The 19,167-nt window shown below is 43.8% G+C and overlaps 1 protein-coding gene and 1 pseudogene across 2 annotated transcripts in view; one reads left to right on the forward strand and one right to left on the reverse strand.

Annotated features, from left to right (window-relative positions):
- Window positions 1-5,541, forward strand: part of LOC139027583 (V-set and immunoglobulin domain-containing protein 10-like 2) — a 123,250-nt pseudogene extending 117,709 nt beyond the window's left edge.
- Window positions 5,542-5,698: 157 nt separating this feature from the next.
- slc38a3a (solute carrier family 38 member 3a) overlaps window positions 5,699-19,167 on the reverse strand; it is a 28,832-nt gene continuing 15,363 nt past the window's right edge. The window contains exons 2-8 of one of the 2 annotated variants that reach the window (XM_023996940.2): window positions 14,071-14,246; window positions 12,965-12,985; window positions 12,667-12,748; window positions 12,228-12,343; window positions 7,835-7,908; window positions 7,171-7,263; window positions 5,699-5,873 (exon numbers count right to left, since the gene is read on the reverse strand). In XM_023996940.2, coding sequence (XP_023852708.2) covers window positions 5,788-5,873; window positions 7,171-7,263; window positions 7,835-7,908; window positions 12,228-12,343; window positions 12,667-12,748; window positions 12,965-12,985; window positions 14,071-14,186 — 588 coding nt within the window. In that variant the 5' untranslated portion in view covers window positions 14,187-14,246 and the 3' untranslated portion in view covers window positions 5,699-5,787. The remainder of the gene's footprint in view (window positions 5,874-7,170; window positions 7,264-7,834; window positions 7,909-12,227; window positions 12,344-12,666; window positions 12,749-12,964; window positions 12,986-14,070; window positions 14,247-19,167) is intronic. The other variant, XM_023996947.2, reaches the window with a different exon arrangement.

Raw genomic sequence — 19,167 nt, forward strand, 5'->3', positions numbered from 1 at the left:
TGTAGCCCTCTACTATCCTCTTCCTTCATATGTAGCCTCTACTTATCTCTCTTCATATGTAGCCCTCTACATCCTCTCCTTCACATGTAGCCCATCTCATTCCCTTCCTTCAATATAGCCTCTACTATCCTCTTCCTTCATATGTACCTCTACTATCTTCTTCCTTCATATGTAGCCCTCTACTATCCTCTTCCTTTTCATAGTAGCCCTTACTATCCTCTTCCTTCAATATGTAGCCCTCTTACTATTGCCTCTTTCCTTCATGTAGCCCATCTCTCTCTCTTCCTCATAATGTAGCCTCTACTATCCTCTTGCCTTTCATATGTAGACCCTCTTACATATCCTTCCTTCATATGTAGCCTCTACTATACTCACTCCTTCAATGTAGCCCATCTTACTATCCCTCTCCAATGTAGCCCTCTACTATCCTCTTCCTCATAATGTAGCCCTCTACTATCCTCTTCCTTCATATGTAGTCCTCTACTATCCTCTTCCTTCATATGTAGCCTCTACTATCCCTTCCTTCATATGTTAGCCTCTACTTATCCTCTTCCTTCAATGTAGCCCTCTACTATCCTCTTCCTCATATGTAGCCCTCACTATCCTCTTCCTTCATATGTAGCCCTCTACTATCCTCTTCCTTCACTATGTAGCCTCTACTAATCCTCTTCCTTCATATGTAGCCCTCTACTATTCCTCTCCTTCATTGTAGCCCTCTACTATCCTTCTTCCTTCCATATGTAGACCTCTACTAATCCTCTCCTTCATATTGTAGCCTCTACTATCCTTCCTTCATTGTAGCCTCTTACTATCCTCTCCTTCATATGTAGCACCTCTGAGCGTATCCTCTTCCTTCATATGTAGACCCTCTACTATCCTCTTCCTTCATATGATAGCCCATTCTACATATCCTTCTTCCTTCATATGTAGCCCTCTACCTATCATCTTCTCTTACATATGTAGCCCTCTACTATCCTCTTCCTTCATATGTAGCCCTCTTCTATTCACTACTTCCTTCATTATGTAGCCCTTCTACTACCCTCTTCCTTCATATGTAGCCCTCTACTATCCTCTTCCTTCATATGTAGCCCTCTACTATCCTCTTCCGTTCTATCTTAGTCCTCTGTAGCTTCCTCTTCTATATCCTCTTCCTTCATGTAGCCCTCTACTACTCCTCTTCCTGTTCATTATGTAGCCTCTTACTATCCCTCTTCCTTCATTATGAGTACCTCTTATACCATCCTCTTCCTTCAAATAGCCTCTACTATCCTCTCCTTCATTGTAGCCCTCTATCCTCTTCCTTCATATGTAGCCTCTACTTATCCTTCTGTCCCTCATATGTAGCCCTCTACTATCTTCCTTCATGTAGCCTCTACTATTTCTTCCCTTCATGTGTAGCCCTCTACTATCCTCTTCCTTCATGTGTAGCCTTCTACTATCCTCTTCCCTTCATATGTAGCCTCTACTATCCTCTTCCTTCATATGTAGCCCCTCTACTTTCCTCTTCCTTCATGTAGCCCCTCTACTATCCTCTTCCTTCACATGTAGCCCTCTACTATCCTCTTCCTTCATGTAGCCCTCTACTATCCTCTTCCTTCATATGTAGCCCTACTATCCTCTCCTTCAATGTAGCCCTCTACTATCCTCTTCCTTCATATGTAGCCCTCTACTATCCTCTTCCTTCATATGTAGCCTCTACTACCCTCTTCCTTCATATGTAGCCCTCTTACTATCCTCTTCCTTATTATGTAGCCCTCTACTATCCTTCTTCCTTCATATGTAGCCTCTACTATCTCTTCCTTCATATGTAGCCTTATCTACTATCCTCTCCTTTCATATGTAGCCCTCTACTATCCTTCTTCCTTCATATGTAGCCTCTACTATCCTCTTCCTTCATATGTAGCCCACTATCCTCTCTCCTTAATGTAGCCTCTACTATCCTCTTTCCTTCATATTGTAGCCCTCTACTATCCTCTCTCATATGTAGCCCTCTACTATCCTCTTGCTTCATGTAGCCCTACTATCCTCTCTTCATATGTAGCCTCTACTATCCTCTTCCTTCATATGTAGCCTCTACTATCCTCTTCCTTCATATGTAGCCCTCTACTATCCTCTTTTCCTTCATATGTAGCCCTTCTCTATCCTCTTCCTTCATATGTAGCCCTCTACTATCCTCTTCCTCATATTAGCCCTCTACTATCCTCTTCCTTCATTATGTAGCCCTCTACTATCCTCTTCTTCTATAGTAGCCCTCTACTATCCTCTCCTTCATATGTAGCCTCTACTTATCCTCTTCCTTCATATGTAGCCTCTACTATCCTCTTCCTTCATATGTAAGCCCTCTACTATCCTCTTCCTTCATATGTAGGCCCTCTTACTATTCCTCTTCCTTCATATGTAGCCCTCTTACTATCCTCTTCCTTCATATGTAGCCCTCTACTATCCCTCTTCCTTCACTATTTAGCCCTCTACTATCCTCTTCTTCATATGTAGCCTCGTACTATCCTCTTCCTTCATATATAGCCTTCTACTATCCTCTTCTTCAATTAGCCCTTACTATCCTCTTCCTTCATATGTAGCCCTCTACTATCCTCTTCCTTCATATGTAGCCCTCTACTAATCCTCTTCCTTTCATATGTAGCCTCTACTATCCTCTTCCTTCATATGTAGGCCTCACTATCCTCTTCCTCTACAATGTAGCCTCTACTATCCTCTTCCTTCACATATGTAGCCCTCCACTATCCTCTTCCTTTTCATAAGTAGCCCTCTACTATCTCTTCCTTCATATGGTAGCCCTCTACTATCCCTCTTCCTTCATATGTAGCCCTCTTACTATCCTCTTCCTTCATATGTAGCCCCCTTACTATCCTCTTCTTCATATGTACCCTCTACTATCCTCTTCCTTCATATGTAGCCTCTACTATTCCTCTTCCTTTCATATGTCCCTTCTATCTATCCTCTTCCTTCATATGTAGCCCTCTACTATCCTCTTCCTTCATATGTAGCCCTCTACTATCCTCTTCCTTCATATGAGCCCTCTACTATCCTCCTCCTCATATGTAGCCCTCTCTATCTCTTCCTCATATGTAGCCCTCTACTATCCTCTTCCTTCATAATGTAGCGCCTCTACTATCCTCTTTCCTTCATGTAGCCTCTACTATCCTCTTCCTTCATATGTAGCCCTCTACTATCTCTTCCTTCATATGTAGCCCCGTTACTATCCTCTTCCTTCATATGTAGCCTCTCTATCCTCTTCCTTCATGTAGCCCTTCTACTATCCTTCCTTCATATGTAGCCTCTACATCCTCTTCCTTCATATTGTAGCCCTCTACTATCCTCTTCCTTCATATATGTATAGCCTCTTCTATACCTCTTCCTTCATGTAGCCACTTCTACTTAATCCTCTTCCTTCATATGTAGCCCTCTACTATCCCTTCCTTCATATGTAGCCCTCTTACTACTCTTCTTCCATTCATGTAGCCCTCTACTATCCTCTCCTCTCATATGTAGCCCTCTGCTATCCTCTTCCTTTCATGTGTAGCCTCTTACTATCCTCTTCCTTCATTGTAGCCCTCTTACTATCCTCTTCCTCTTCATATGTAGCCCTCTACTATTCCTCTTCCTTCATGTATTGTAGCCCTCTACATCCTTCTTCCTTCAATGTAGCCTCTACTATCCTCTCCTTCATATGTAGCCCTCTACTATCCTCTTCCTTCACATGTGAGCCCTCTACTTATCCTCTCTCCCTTCATGTAAGCCCTCTACTATCCTCTTCCTCATATGTAGCCCTCTACTTCCTTCTTCCTTCAATGTAGCCTCTACTATCCTCCCTTCATATGTAGCCCTCTACTATCCTCTTTCACTTCACTATGTATGCCCTCTACTATCCTCTTCCTTCATATGTAGCCCTCTACTATCCTCTTCCTTCATATTAGCCCTCTACTATTCCTCTTCCTTCATATGTAGCCTCTACTATCCTTCTTCCTTCATATGTAGCCCTCTACTATCCTCTTCCTTCATATGTAGCCCTCTACTATCCTCTTCCTTCATAATGTAGCCTCTACTATCCTCTTCCTTCAATATGTAGCCCTCTACTATTCCTCTTCCTTCCATATGTAGCCTCTACTATCCTCTTCCTTCATATGTAGCCCTCTACTTATCCTCTTCCTTCATGTGTAAGCCTCTACTATCCTTTTCCTTCATGTAGCCTCTACTATTCTGTGTGAGAGTGAAGTGACAGGCACTTATTCAGTCAGACACACTGTATGAATCTCACTGTAAACCCATTTCTATTCAAAGAACCTTGGGCCATAAACAAACCCTGACGCCACAAATGTAAAAGCACCTGAAACCAGAGAAATATGATGTACTGACCCATTATGTATAGAGGGAGCTAAAGAAGTATGGGTGTGTGCATGCTGTTGTGCTGATGCATGCCTGTGCGTGTGGCATACTGTTGCGTGTTGCTATACTGTTTGTGTGCGTACTGTTAGTGTGCCTACTGTTGTGGCTGTACTGTGTGTATGTGTGTTTGCTTGATATGTGCTTAATCCTTCCCCCAATAACACACACACACACACACACACACACACACACACACACACACACACACACACACACACACACACACACACACACACACACACACACACACACACACCAACACACACACACACACACACACAACACACACACACACACACACACACACACACACACACACACACACACACACACAAGTCACAATCTGATCCTGTCACACCTCTCCTCATCAACAACAAAGGGTGATGACAGGCCTTCAGAGAACTCTAATATCCCTATGGAGGAATACCTGCACTCTCCCAGAAATGAAACACACACCCATAACAACAGTTCAACACACTGCAACCACTTAGCTACAGGACACACAGAAACCCACTGAGACACATGGTCTGAGCATCAGACTAGCTGGATAACAGAGGGCTCTAAGCCAGAGCACAGAGGACGGATGGAGAAGCCGTCTCATCTCACCTCCCTTTGTCAGGATGCCAACACCATTGAGATAAATATGAGTCATTTTCACTGCTCTTCTGGCAGCACTACTGTACATTTCTTTCATGTATMCAACTCCCCCGTGTCAACTACAGCCAGTGTGCTTTGATGCAGGGCTGAGCCCTTTGGCCAGGCTAATAGAGAAGGGAGCTGTGATGTTTCCTAAAGCAGCCTGGCTGGCTGGCTGACTGGCTAGGTAGAGCAGGACAGGGCTCAGCTCTCAGCARTCCCTGTTGTGTCCAGTCCAGGGTTTGTTTTTAGATCCAGCCAGAGGGAGAAGCAGTGCAGGAAACCACTTCAGACAGCCAGGGACCGTAGGGGCGCCCAACACACCACTCCCCGCATCACCACCACAACACTTCTGTTTGGAGGCGTTGTCACCGCAACCTATGGGCGGGCGAAGAGACGTATGCTAGCCATTCCTGACAGTCCTCTCTGTTCTGTCTAGCAGACAGCAAGCTCCCACCCCTGCCCCACCTCTCACCTGGAATACGAGGCAATGCCAGGTGAACCAGGGTCCATGCAAAGCTACCAGCTACAGCTCCACAGGCAGAAAGGGCCTTCATCTGGGAGTTTAGCAGGGCACAACGTTGTGGAAAATTCTGATATACTTTATAGAACAAACATGTCTCACTTACATGCAAAATAAGGAATCACATCCACTCTACTCTTGCATTTTATATGTGCAACATTTGCCTACTGTGGGCKTGGAATGTAGAGACATGTTAGATCTAGTGGACAGACCAATAAGAGTACTCACTCAGCCGTGGGGTCTGCCCTACTGAAGGCCTGGATGACCAATGGGAACTCAGACTTGACGATGTACAGGTAGCTGGACATGGCTGTGAGGAGTAGAGACCGACAGWAACTATGAGTGACACAGTCAGTGACATTTAATCGAGACATGTAGCTAACACCTTCAGATATGGGTGACTCACTCAGTCAACACATAGAACATTCACCTGGGGAAAGACAGACTTACAGACGTCTAGAAAAGAACACAGACTGAAGAAAGTCTAGAATAGAACAAACTGCACAGTGTGGAAAGAGATTTTCTAAAGGCATGAATTATTAAAACGATTTACAAACATAAAAAGCTATTCACCAGTTCTCAAAGCAAATGAAAGTTTCCCCCCATTTCATAACATATCCTCATCTTCATAATGTGTCCTCATTTCATCACATTTTTATTTTATTTAACTTCTATTTAACTAGGCAAGTCAGTTAAGAACAAATTCTTATTTACAATGACGGCCTACACCGGCCAAACCCAGACGACGCTGGGCCAATTGTGCACCGCCCATGTGTTATTAAGTGGTTATTCCCTCATGTGCCCTCACATCCAACTGAATAAGTGACCATGCATTGTCCATGTAATTAATGTCTACATTCTGAATTTGATCAAACTGTTCCTATTCTATTCTTACTCTCCATGTGTAATTCCTCGCCTTGARCTAAAACAACCTGATTCATGATTCTCAGACAGTACTTTGTGTTATGTGTTCTCTGTGTGGTACTAGGAGACACTTCACTGCTACAGTAAGAAACACAATGGTAACATGGCTACTGGCTGGTGCTGCCTGTGCCTCAGTCAAAGCTAGGGATCAGACCACGCAGGCAGCCAACACACCACCACGTAACCAAGGCAGCAGCTGTTAGCTAACTGGACAGCTGGCCTTAGCTCCTTAATACGCTGCCATATCATATATACACACACACAGAGAGAGAGAAAGAGAAAGAGAGAGAGAGAGAGAGAGAGAGAGAGAGAGAGAGAGAGAGAGAGAGAGAGAGAGAGAGAGAGAGAGAGAGAGAGAGAGAGAGAGAGAGAGAGAGAGAGAGAGAGAGAGAGAGAGAGAGAGAGAGAGAGAGAGAGAGAGAGAGAGAGAGAGAGAGAGAGAGAGAGAGAGAGAGAGAGAGAGAGAGAGAGAGAGATGTATTAGTAGTACTATATAAATATGGAGAATGGGATGGGGGGGCTAATGTGAAGCCATGAACTCCAAGTGAACAGGAAGACCAAACAGTCTGCCTGCCTGTCTACTGCTGAGCTTTGTGATTCATCATAACACTATAACCACTACAAATACACACAGATGTGTATTGTTGAGATAAACTAGACCAGTGACCACAGTGTCCTCTCACCTCCGATGTTCTGTAGTGTGATGGCGATACCGGCGGCCATCTTGCCTGTGGTGCCAAAGGCTCTATAGCCTAGTTGTTCATAAGCTCGGATCCCTGGAAGAGGAAGAGGGTTGTGCAACATCATCATTACACAGCTTTACAYGGGGACACCCAGGTAGTAAATCAAACAACACTTAGTTATATAGTCAGTGTAGAATCTACAGGTTTATCTACAGAAGTTAATATACCAGGCCTCTATTTCCATGCCAGGCCTCTATTTCCATACTAGGCCCCTATACCGGAATATGAACACACAACAATATGTAAGGATTTGTCAACATCCTTAATGCTGGGCCATTGGGGATCCATTACATTGTAATAGCACATTACTTCCCCAAGCTAATCTATACAAGCTGCAATCAAGACATGCGAATGCTAAAAGGGTAATTATGCCAGCCATCACTTTTTCTCCATTTGGCCCTGTCCCTGTGACTGGACACTGCAGCAGCCCAACATATGTAGTACCATCATCTCCTCTCAATGGTTCAGCAATAGTGTCACACACCCCTACTTCTTGGAGTGTTGCCACTGGATCAAACTATGATGTGCATGTATAACTACAGTACACATAGCTACACGTGCACCATTCAAGCATTAGGTCCACTGAAGACGAGGGTCAGCTTACCCACAATGCCAGAGGATTTGAGCAGCAGGTGAATGGAGTAGGAGGACAGAGCCGCCACAGCAGTCAGAAGAAACCTGGGAGGAGAGAGTGAAAGAGTAGATGATAAAACACATCAACGCCTCATTTCAATGCAGTGAAAGGTCTTTCGTTGAGCAAGCTCATTATTGACTGTGGAAGTGAACTCCTTTCTGACAACATGTAATAATAGCACGAACACACACATTTCTACGACAAGCCCTGCACTTAGTGGCTTGACTAGGAGCCAATAGAACAAAATAAATTACAGTTTGAGATTACAACTATCTGGGTATAATTCCAAAAATAAACATTTAAAGGTTTTACTGAAATACATGAATTGTATCATGATGGGATTACTAGGATGAACAGTGAAAAAGTACAGCTAGAACAAAGCCAACTTTGGCCGGCTAACCGCCAACTGTAATGTCCAACTGTAGCCATGTGATCTAAAGGATCAAGTACAGACAGTTAATAAAGGCAAGCGCTTTCTCAGCAGACTCTCAATGTCATGAAAAAGCTTATGCTGTATGATGTTGCCAACAGTCTGAGAATGTTGGGGGTAAGAACTTAGGAGCTAGATGTGGGGGGGTTTAATAAAGGACGTAAGTCTGCTTCCAGCCATCCTGGTCTATTGTAATACTCTGAGAAACAGTGTTTCCCACAACTGCTCTTCCCTATGCCCCTGTGCCAAAGGGAGCGCAGAGCTTATGCCCTGTGCCAAAGGGAGCGCAGAGCTTATGCCCCTGTGCCAAAGGGAGCGCAGAGCTTATGCCCTGTGCCAAAGGAGCGCCAAGACTTATGCCCCTGTGGCAAAGGGAGCGCAAGCTATGCCCCTGTGCCAAAGGGAGCGCAGAGCTTATGCCCCTGTGCCAAAGGGAGCGCAGAGCTTATGCCCCGTGCCAAAGGAGCACAGAGCTTAGCCCGTGCCAAGGAGCACAGACTTATGCCCCGTGCCAAAGGAGCGCAGAGCTTATGCCCCTGTGCCAAAGGGAGCGCAGGACTTATCCCCTGTGCCAAAGGGAGCGCAGAGCTTATGCCCCGTGCCAAAGGGAGCGCAGAGCTTATGCCCCTGTGCCAAAGGGAGCGCAGAGCTTATGCCCCTGTGCCAAAGGGAGCACAGAGCTTATGCCCATGTGCCAAAGGGAGCGCAGAGCGGAGTCGCAGTCCGCCTACAGAACACTGACCCCTTCGATCAGCATTCCTAGATGGTCAGAGGGCACTCTCGATGCCATCACCTTTCCCAGACCTCAGAGTCTGGCCCCTACAGCCAGATGGAGGCCCCTTGACTACTGATCACAGCAGAGGTGAGGATCCTAGCATCTGGCCACAGTCAGCGTGGGCACAGAGGTTAAGCCCTGACATTKCACTGACCACTCTAAAGAGCAGGGCCTTGGGTATGTAGGCCTATGTGGCCATTCCTCCTGGAGTCCCGACAGCCGGTGAATGAGACCACGGCATCGAGTAGGAGCTGCTCAATGGTTGCTTTGGTTCCTTGTCCAGGAAGTCTCAGTTCTCAGGTCTCAGGTATAAATGTCCTGTTATAGGACCATTATTCCCACTCTGTTGTTACTGCTATGGGAAACGCTGAGTGATGCTGAGTAAGAAATCATGGAAATTCTGAGTGATGTTGACAAAGAAATCATGGAAATTCTGAGTGATGTTGACAAAGAAATCATGGAAATTCTGAGTGATGCTGACAAAGAAATCATGGAAATTCTGAGTGATGCTGAGTAAGAAATCATGGAAACGCTGAGTGATGTTGATTAAGAGATTATGTAAATGCTGAGTGATGCTGAGTAAGAAATCATGGAAACGCTGAGTGACACTAAGAAATCATGGAAATGCTGAGTGATGCTGAGAAATAAATAATGGAAAAGCTGAGTGATGCTGAGTAAGAAATCATGGAAATTGCTGAGTGAGGGCTGAGTATGAGATTAGGTAAAATGCCGAGTGATTTACTGCAGTAAAGAGATTATGTAAATGCTGAGTGATGCTGAGTAAGAGATTATGTAAATGCTGAGTGATGCTGAGTAAGAAATCATGGAAATGCTGAGTGATGCTGAGTAAGACACCATGGAAACGCTGAGTGATGCTGGACGTGCCCCCCCATCCCCCAAAACACGTATAAATGCTGGACTATAAATTGTGCCATCCTCTATTATACTTATGCTAAAATGTTTATTATATTTTACTGAGCCATTTCATTTATGTTCTTATTCTTATATTTTATTTCATATTCTTGTTGCATTGTCGAGAAAGAACCTGCAAGTAAGCATTTCATTGGACGGTGTATACCATGTGTATCCTGTACATACAACTAAAACTCAAAACTTGAGTAAGGCATCATGGAAACGCTAAGTGATGCATCATGGAACATCATGACATATCACTCCTGCAAGGCGAATGGGACCGGTTTCAGGGCTCCCCCCCACGTCCCCTGAGGACTGCTAAGGTGTATGGCATTCCCAGGGGACGTGGGGGGGGGCCCTGAAACGGCTCCCATGTGCTGATGAGGCAGATAACTTATATTTGGGTCTCCTAGTTCTCCTGAGAAATGGGGGTTTTCTATCTTGAGTTACAGTACGTTACCATTGAGACACAAAGAAGGCTCTGCGTCGGTCACACCAACAATGCCACAAATCTACAATATAGTTGTTCAATATAAAAGGACTTGGAACAATGACTTGAAATGTAATCACATTTTGTTTGCTACAGGAATCGAGACTTACTTTTACCAGAAGACATGCCTAAGAGTCCAAAGTCGGTAATACTATACTTAGATGGGAAGAAACATCCTTGGGTCAGAATACACAGACAAACAAATCCATGTGAATTYATTCCTGCTTCTAACAAATACATCTATCTGAAGCTGTTGAACAATAACCTGAAGTCACAAAGCCAGAGAAATGCCTCTTAATGGGATTTCTTTCATAAAAGCTGCATTAGAGACTTAAACAATAGGTTTTTCTTTGCCGCAAACTTACTAAAACAATTCCTAGTAGGTTCATAAAGCAGAAAGCCTTCATGAAGACAGCTTAGTTACTTGGTAACATTTATTTTCAGGTCAAAGGGTTTCTTCATTCACCAAAGTTTCTCAAAGGTGACCTTGTTTGACATTAGTCTTTGTGGAAGTTTCTCAAAGGTGACCTTGTTGACATTAGTCTTTGTGGAAGTTTCTCAAAGGTGACCTTGTTGACATTAGTCTTTGTGGAAAAGCATAAGTTCAGCATGAGCATTGGGACAAAATTCGCAACAAAGATGATAACAATCACCATGGTGATGGTGATGATGTGTCAGGTGACCGTGAGCTCTAAGGAAGAGTTCTGCTGTTGACTCCATCTTTAGAGGAGAAACTCTTTAGAATCCATAGAATAGGTTGTGTTCCCATGCAGAGTTGTGACTGAAGTCCTGCTCCCTGCAGCTAAASAAACCAACACAGCGTCACATGAAATGGAGGGGGGGAGTGGGGACTGGAAGGCGGGGCTATTCTGGGCTGTAGCCTTTCTAGGGCCTGTTTGTGTTCACAGGGGCGGGAACAAGGGTTGGCGCAATGGGGGAGGATGGAAGGGAGAGGATAGTGTGGACCACCTCACCACAGACCCCCCAGCTCCACCCTGGCCCCTTCTCACCCCATCCTGGCCCAGCATCCCTTTTGAAGCAGGCAAGCTGGGCCTCTGGGCAGAGAGCATTTCTGATCGTGCCAGCTCCCTCCTGCAAGCGAAGATCGTGGCTATTGTCAACTCCCACTCCAGCCCTTTCCACTGTGTGGTCTCTATGTGCAGCCTAAAGGCTATCACTGGGACTGGGGAGCACGTTCTCCACAGGCTCTAAGCTTAGGCAAAGGGATATCACACCACAACAAGCTGGCAGAGGCAGTGCGACTAGCAACAGACCAATGGCTAATGTGTGACTCCTACTGTGTCGGTGCTCAGTGTGTCACTGACTTGAAAGTCAGTGCTATGCAAGTGTATAGTTTTGCGGTTTCAGGGTTTTATGAGATGAAGAATGAAGAAACACTAAGCCACCTGGGGAAAGGAGAGACTAGGAGACAGTTAAGAAGCAAGGGGCAGGACTAGACATTACATTTAGATTACATTTACATTACATTTTGGTCATTTAACAGCAGTGGAGGCTGGTGGGAGGAGCAATAGGAGGACGGGCACATTATAATGGATGGAATGAAATGAATGGAACGGAGCCAAACATGTGGTTTATATATGTTTGATGTGTTTGATACCGTTCCATTTCTTCCATTCCAACCATTACAATGAGCCGTTCCTCCTTTAGCTCCTACTAACAGCCTCCACTGTTTAACAGACACTCTTATTCAGAGCGACTCACAGTACAGTGCTGTATCGCTGACAGTTTGACTTACAGGAAGAGGAGGATGCCAGTGTTGGCCATGGCATAAGCCAGTCCCAGAATTCCACTGCCCATGATAGCATTCCCCAGGTTGAACACAGACATGCCGAAAGACGTCTTTCCCTCAAACTGATCAAAACAAATACAACAATCTCAGATTCAGTTCATTCAATACTGAGGTAAAGCAGAAAATGGCTGCTGTTCTTACATTTAGAAACTCATGCTCTTGTCAAGTGCAATGTGACAGGCAGAATGTGTCATCAGATTCCAATCACATAGTGTGTGCATCCCAAGTGGCACCCTATTCCCTATATAGTACACTTCTTTTGAACAGACCCCTATGGTCAAAAGTAGTGCACTACATAGGGAATAGGGTACCCACTTGGGACAAAGCCAGGGAGTGATGTTTGAGTTGTGGTACATGTGGAGGTAATAAAGTCAGCTACACTCACATCTGTGAAGCGCATGGGCTTCCTCCCATCTCCGTTGGGCAGAAACTCCTCATTCTCCAGGATGGCATCAGGATCATCAAACCTGGATGAAACAAAAACGTTGTTACAATCGAAAGTCTCCAAAACCTGCAGCTTAAAATGGGGACACAAGCTACACAGACAGGAGGGAGTTAATTGTTAAAACAGTGTTAAAAATGCTTCACTTAAAGGATTGTTTGTGAGTAATGATTTGACATAGTCAGTAGGCCTACTAGGTAGAGCTTGTCGGTGTGACTGTGTGTAGAAAGTAGAAACCTACCTGACGATTTGAGTTCCATTTCTGTGTTGGAAACAGAGCATCCACGGGGCGAAGGAAGGACAAAAACAAGGCAAACATGCACTTAGAAACACAAACACCACTCAGGAAATCAGACGTCATTCACGCTCTATAAACACTTCAAACTCATTACTGATGTCATYCACTTAGCACAAGGAGGACAGGACAAGCAAACACAATTTGCAATGGCGGAAATTGAAACAGAGTTTTATGAGGTCCTTGTATAAGACCTCTACATCCCAAATGGCATCATATTCCCTTTATAGTGCACTACTTTTGACCAGGGACTATAGGGAAAGTACCGCACTATGTAGATAACAGGGTGTCATTTGGGATACAGACAGTGTCTCTGTATTTTCTGGTTAATTACCAGTGTTTGGAATAATGTGGATGAATATATTGTATTGACCGGTGACATTTACAGGCTGTTTATTGGGTTTTGGTTTCCACACAGGTAGATAGATGACAGCAACACATGGTACATTCACAAACTGTAACACAACACAGGACAAAGCCATTACTCTCTCCAGTCTAAGGTACTGGAATAACGAGGGCTGGGCAAAACACTGCATGCAGTTTGCAAAATAAATATCACCACTCTTATATGACAGTAAGATCAAAGCATCCCTTCAAAAACAATTGGAATAGAATATACAATGTAATGTTTCTGTGGTATGCAGTAGAGGCAACAAGATTTTTTAAATAAACACCAGATAGATGCAGTGAGATGTGTTGTTTTACAGGGACAACCCAAAGTAGGTTGGTGCCACTGGAGCAAATTAGGGTTAAGTGACTTGCTCAAGCACACATTGAGAGGTTTTCATCTTTTCGGCTCAGGTATTCGATCCAGCAAACTTTGTAAAACTGTCCCAATGCTCTAACCGCTATAACCTGCTGCACCAATTAGGTGTAATCTGTGACTAAAGTCATTGTTTTGAGCTGAGTGTATGGGCCTTCTCAGCTGCTCATCGGAGAGAGATGTTTTATAGTTGTGGTGGTTGTTGAACAATTCAATAGTCTAACAACAATAATTGAGGTAGGTGTAAGAGCGGGGTGGAGATAAGAAAGGACAGGAGAAGGAAACTCACGTGTCTAATTCCTCTGCCATGGTCTTCATGGGCACATACGCGTCATCTTCTAGGTCGTGACCTTTCCKATTGGGCGAGTGTCCCAAGATGCTCATCTCTGATTGGTCTGGCTCCATGCTCTAAGCAGCAGTTATGATACACTGTGTGTGGTCCTCTCAGTCTGCTCCCTCAGGTATCTAGAGCAGAGAGAGAAGGCATTTCATTGACACAGATCCCACAATTACTCCCCTATCTGTCTTGTTGTGTATCTATAGGATACGGCCACACGTGGGGACACCTGTATATGTCTAAATAGGCATTTAGTTWAAAAAAAACATCCAACAATAAACTTCAACGGCTAGTCTCTCTCTCTGCTAATGACTGTGTGCATTTCGCTACCCTCGCAATATCATCTGCTAACCATGTGTATGTGACCAATAACATTTGATTTATTTGATTTGATTTGTGGTGACTCATTTATTTACACAGTAAAACTTTCACTTCAACATCCAAGATCTGACCTGTTTCACACACTTGCTTATGGTATAAATTATTCTGAATCAACTCAAGCCATGACACTATGCTTTTTGGGCAACTACAATACCAAGTAATGCAAATAGGTCCAAAGCATGGGGTCAAAGTTTGTGTGTTTGAGCCAATGTCACATCATCATTACACTGTTTGCTCATGGTGTTCCACTCAGTGATGTTACAAGGCCTGCCAGCTTCTCAGAGCTGAGAACGGAGGTGGTTCAACTAAACCCTCTGTTCAGGTCCCACGTTGTCACGATCGTCTTCAGGGTGGAAATGACCGGGCCAAGGTGCAGCGTGGTGAGCGTACATTTCTTTTTATTTTGAATGTCGCCAACAAAAACAAGAAACATCAACAAAACGAACGTGAAGCTGACTAGGGCTATACAGGCCACTAACACAGACAACTACCCACAACTAAGGTGGCAAAACAGGCTGCCTAAGTATGATTCCCAATCAGAGACAACAATAGACAGCTGTCCCTGATTGAGAACCATACCCGGCCAAAACATAGAAACAGAAAACATAGAAACTAGAATGCCCACCCTAGTCACACCCTGGCCTAACCAAAATAGAMAATAAAAACCTCTATGGCCAGGGTGTGACACACGTAATGTTGTCACACAGACACTTTCCTCCCATGCCTAGGCTATGTACACAAACTACACCAGCCACACATAACCTACCCAAGTAGCACATACCATGTTGGAATTTCAGTACTTCAGCATAACATTTCCTACAGGTTTCATCATGGTTCTATTTAGTCATGTTCTCAAATTGTTCCGAGAACGTTAATTAAAACTTTCCATAAAAACCACAAGAAAACTTTTGTAACGTCTAAGAATGTTATTTAAAAACATATACATTCTGTTCTCAGTATCAGAACTCAGGATAAGACCCAGGTGCAGACAGCTAGAGTCACAGATGTGTATTGACCCAAACGGGGCAGGCAAAAGACAGGTCAAAGGTCCGTAATCCAGGGCAGAATCAATAAGGTACAGAACAGCAGGCAGGCTCAGGACAGGTAGGTGCAGGACACAGACAGACTGCTCAGACAAGACTGCTCAAACCTAACAAGACAAACTGGTAACAGACAAACAGAGAACACAGGTATAAATACAATGGGGATAAAGAGGAAGATGGGCGACACCTGGAGGGGGGGTGGAGACAAGCACAAAGACAGGTGAAACAGATCAGGGTGTGACACTCAGCATCAACAAAACTCTCTATCCTCCATCTTGTTAAGTGTGTGCAGGTGTGTTGGCCACACTTGATCTCATGAGTGCTTGTCTCCTTTGAAATGGGGTCTGTCTGAATAAGCTAAAATAAACAGCTTTGTATGTGTAAAAAAAACATGGCATGCTAGCTCCTGCCTTGCGGCGCAGTGGACTAATTCAATGGATGAAGACCATTAGTTCAAATCTCACAATAATAATTGTGTTGGCATGCTTAAGGAAATACATTTCCATCTGTGCTTTAAAAAGTGTACCCAAAACAAGCTAACGATGTAATTAAAAAATGTATTGAAACATTCAGTGAAAGTTTTAAGGAAGTTATTAAAAACTCCAAATAACCTATAATTTCCATTCTCAGAGCGTTAATAAAACCTTCCAGGAAAACCTTCCAGGAAACAGATTAAAGCATCATCAGAAGCTCCCTGCAACCTAAAAATAAATGTTCCAAGAACAGGCTAAATATTCCCTTCCGTTCTCAGAATGTTTAAAAAACGCTCTGTTTTACGGGTCAGGAAACGTATGGCTTCTTTCCCACAACCAACGTGAAACCAAAAATATACGTTTGCACAACTTCCAAGGAACCAAATGTGTGAGGCCGGTTGGGCGTACTGCCAAATTTTCTAAAACGACGTTGGAGGCAGCTTATGGTAGAGAAATTAACATTAAATTCTTTGGCAACAGCTCTGGTGCACATTCCTGCAGTCAGCATGCCATTTGCACGCCCCCTTAAAACTTGAGACATCTGTGGCATTGTGTTGTGTGGCAAAACGGCACATTTTAGAATGGCCTTTTATTGTCCCCAGCACAAGGTGCACCTGTTTAATGCTGTATAATCAGCTTCTTGATATGCCACACCTGTTCAGTGGATAGATTATATTGGCAAAGGAGAAATGCTCACTAACAGGGATGTAAACAAATTTGTGCACCAAATTTGAGAGAAATAAGCTTTTTGTGCATATGGAACATTCCTGGGATCTTTTATTTCAGCTCTTGAAACATGGGACCAAGACTTAACATGTTGCATCTATATTTTTGTTCAGTATAGATACATCCTTAAGCTAACATAGCTGGTTATGTAACTCTAAATGTTTCGGGTTTTGACCATGGTCTGAAGGTATGGAGGTAAAGATGAGAGGATGAGTGGGAGGGTAAGGAAACGGAGATGACTATGATATGCTATATACGATCTCTGTCTGAAAGGTCAACACAATAAACCTGCAGAGTAATAATGTATGTGCGGGTGTTACATTTTCTGCAGTGATGGTACGGTTACTCCCCACCAGGTTGCATGCCCTCAGTGACAACGATTCACCTCATTTCCAATTTCCTCTATGATCTCAGAGGCTCACAAGGGGTCAGTTCCACAGGCAGACAATGGGCAGTGTTGTTGTGATGGGAGCAGCTTCCTGGGTGAAGACAGCAGACAGCAGCCCCATTGTGTCACCACAACAAGTGTCCCCCTGCCTGCCAGAGTATCTTTAGATCGCAGCTCGCAACACAACTGTTAAATCAATCACCCACCACCACTCCAGTTTCAACAGTAAAATTACAATCTGTGATCAGGGGCGTCATGCACCCCAAAAATCTCAGGGGATGTGAGGATGGCTGGGGGGTGGTCCAGAGGGGGGGCAAGGCCCCCTGTCCGGAAGTTGGAGCAATTAGCATTTTTCGAACACCTCAAACAGCTTTTTCCTGCAATCTAGAGCCATAATCATGGTGTAATTCTATGTAAAACAAAATTGTATATTCTTCTGCACATCTAAGCATACTTCTTGAGCTGTCTGTATACCCCCTGACTGGTGGTCATTTCTTTAAAGAACAAAATACTTCTCTGCATCTCTTCTAAAATCTGGGTGAAAGATTGAAAGGAATGTGAATCTTGTTCAGTACGTTTAGTTATTATTTGCTTTTTTAGTCTATCAACCTTGTCAACAGGCATACCAGCTAAGATAGTTAGACAAGCTAGCTACTCTGACCTGACTCGCGCATCTATCACAGGCCTGGGCAACTCCAGTCCTCAAGGGGCCTGATTGGTGTCACACTTTTGCCCCAGCTAACCCACCTGACAACAATAATCAAGTAATCATGATCTTCAATTTAGAACGCAATTAGTTTAAATCAGCTGTGTTTGCCAGGGATAGGGGAAAAGTGACACCAATCAGGCCCCCGAGGACTGAAATTGCCCAGGCCTGATCTATCAGTTACACATTCAGTACATTGTACAAGTACAGTACATTGTACATTGTTGCTTAAACTTGTTTTTTTAAACCAGGTTTGCTGTTCACTTGTGTTACATTCCCACAAGACAAAAACAAAATGTTGCTCACAAAGGGAACTAACAAAGAAAATCACTTTAACAACCAAAACAAAGGGGGTCAAAAGGGGTTCTGAAAGGCGTCCATGTGTGTACCCACTGAAAGATGTCAAAGCCACTAGTAAAGGGTTCTTGAAGACACTCGCCATGGATGCCCACTAGGTTAGCTAATATATACTGAACAAAAATATAAACGCAACATGTAAAGTGTTGTTCATGTTCCATGAGCTAAAATAAAAGATCCCAGAAATGTTCCATACGCACAGAAAGCTTATTTCTTAAAAATGTTGTGCACACATTTTTTTCATGTTGTGGGGGTGATTTGCTGCAGGAGGGACTGGTGCACTTCACAAAATAGATGGCATCATGAGGGAGGAAAATTATGTGGATATATTGAAGCAACATCTCAAGACATCAGTCAGGAACTTAAAGCTTGGTCGCAAATGGGTCTTCCAAATGGACAATGACCCCAAGCATACTTCCAAAGTTGTGGCAAAATGACCTCAATCCTATAGAAAATTTGTGGGCAGAACTAAAAAAGCATGTGCGAGCAAGGAGGCCTAGAAACCTGACTCAGTTACACCAGCTCTGTCAGGAGGAATGGGCCAAAATTCACCCAACTTATTGTGGGAAGCTTGTGGAAGGCTTCCCGAAACGTTTGACCCAAGTTAAACAATATAAAGGCAATGCTATCAAATACTAATTGAGTGTATGCAAACTTCTGACCCACTGGGAAAAGAAATAAAAGCTGAAATAAATTATTCTCTCTACTATTATTCTGACATTTCACATTCTTAAAATAAAGTGGTGATCCTAACTGATCCAAGACAGAGAATTTTTACTAGGATTAAATGTCAGGAATTGTGAAAAACTGAGATTAAATMTATTTGGCTAAGGTGTATGTAAACTTCAGACTTCAACTGTATATACAGAGAAAATAGTCGGCCCAAGAATTGAACCCTGTGGCACCCCCATAGAGACTGCCAGAGGTCCGGACAACAGGCCCACCGATTTGACACACTGAACTCTATCTGAGAAG

This window comes from Salvelinus sp. IW2-2015, linkage group LG1 (assembly GCF_002910315.2).
Source record: "Salvelinus sp. IW2-2015 linkage group LG1, ASM291031v2, whole genome shotgun sequence".
Lineage (NCBI taxonomy): Eukaryota > Metazoa > Chordata > Actinopteri > Salmoniformes > Salmonidae > Salvelinus > Salvelinus sp. IW2-2015.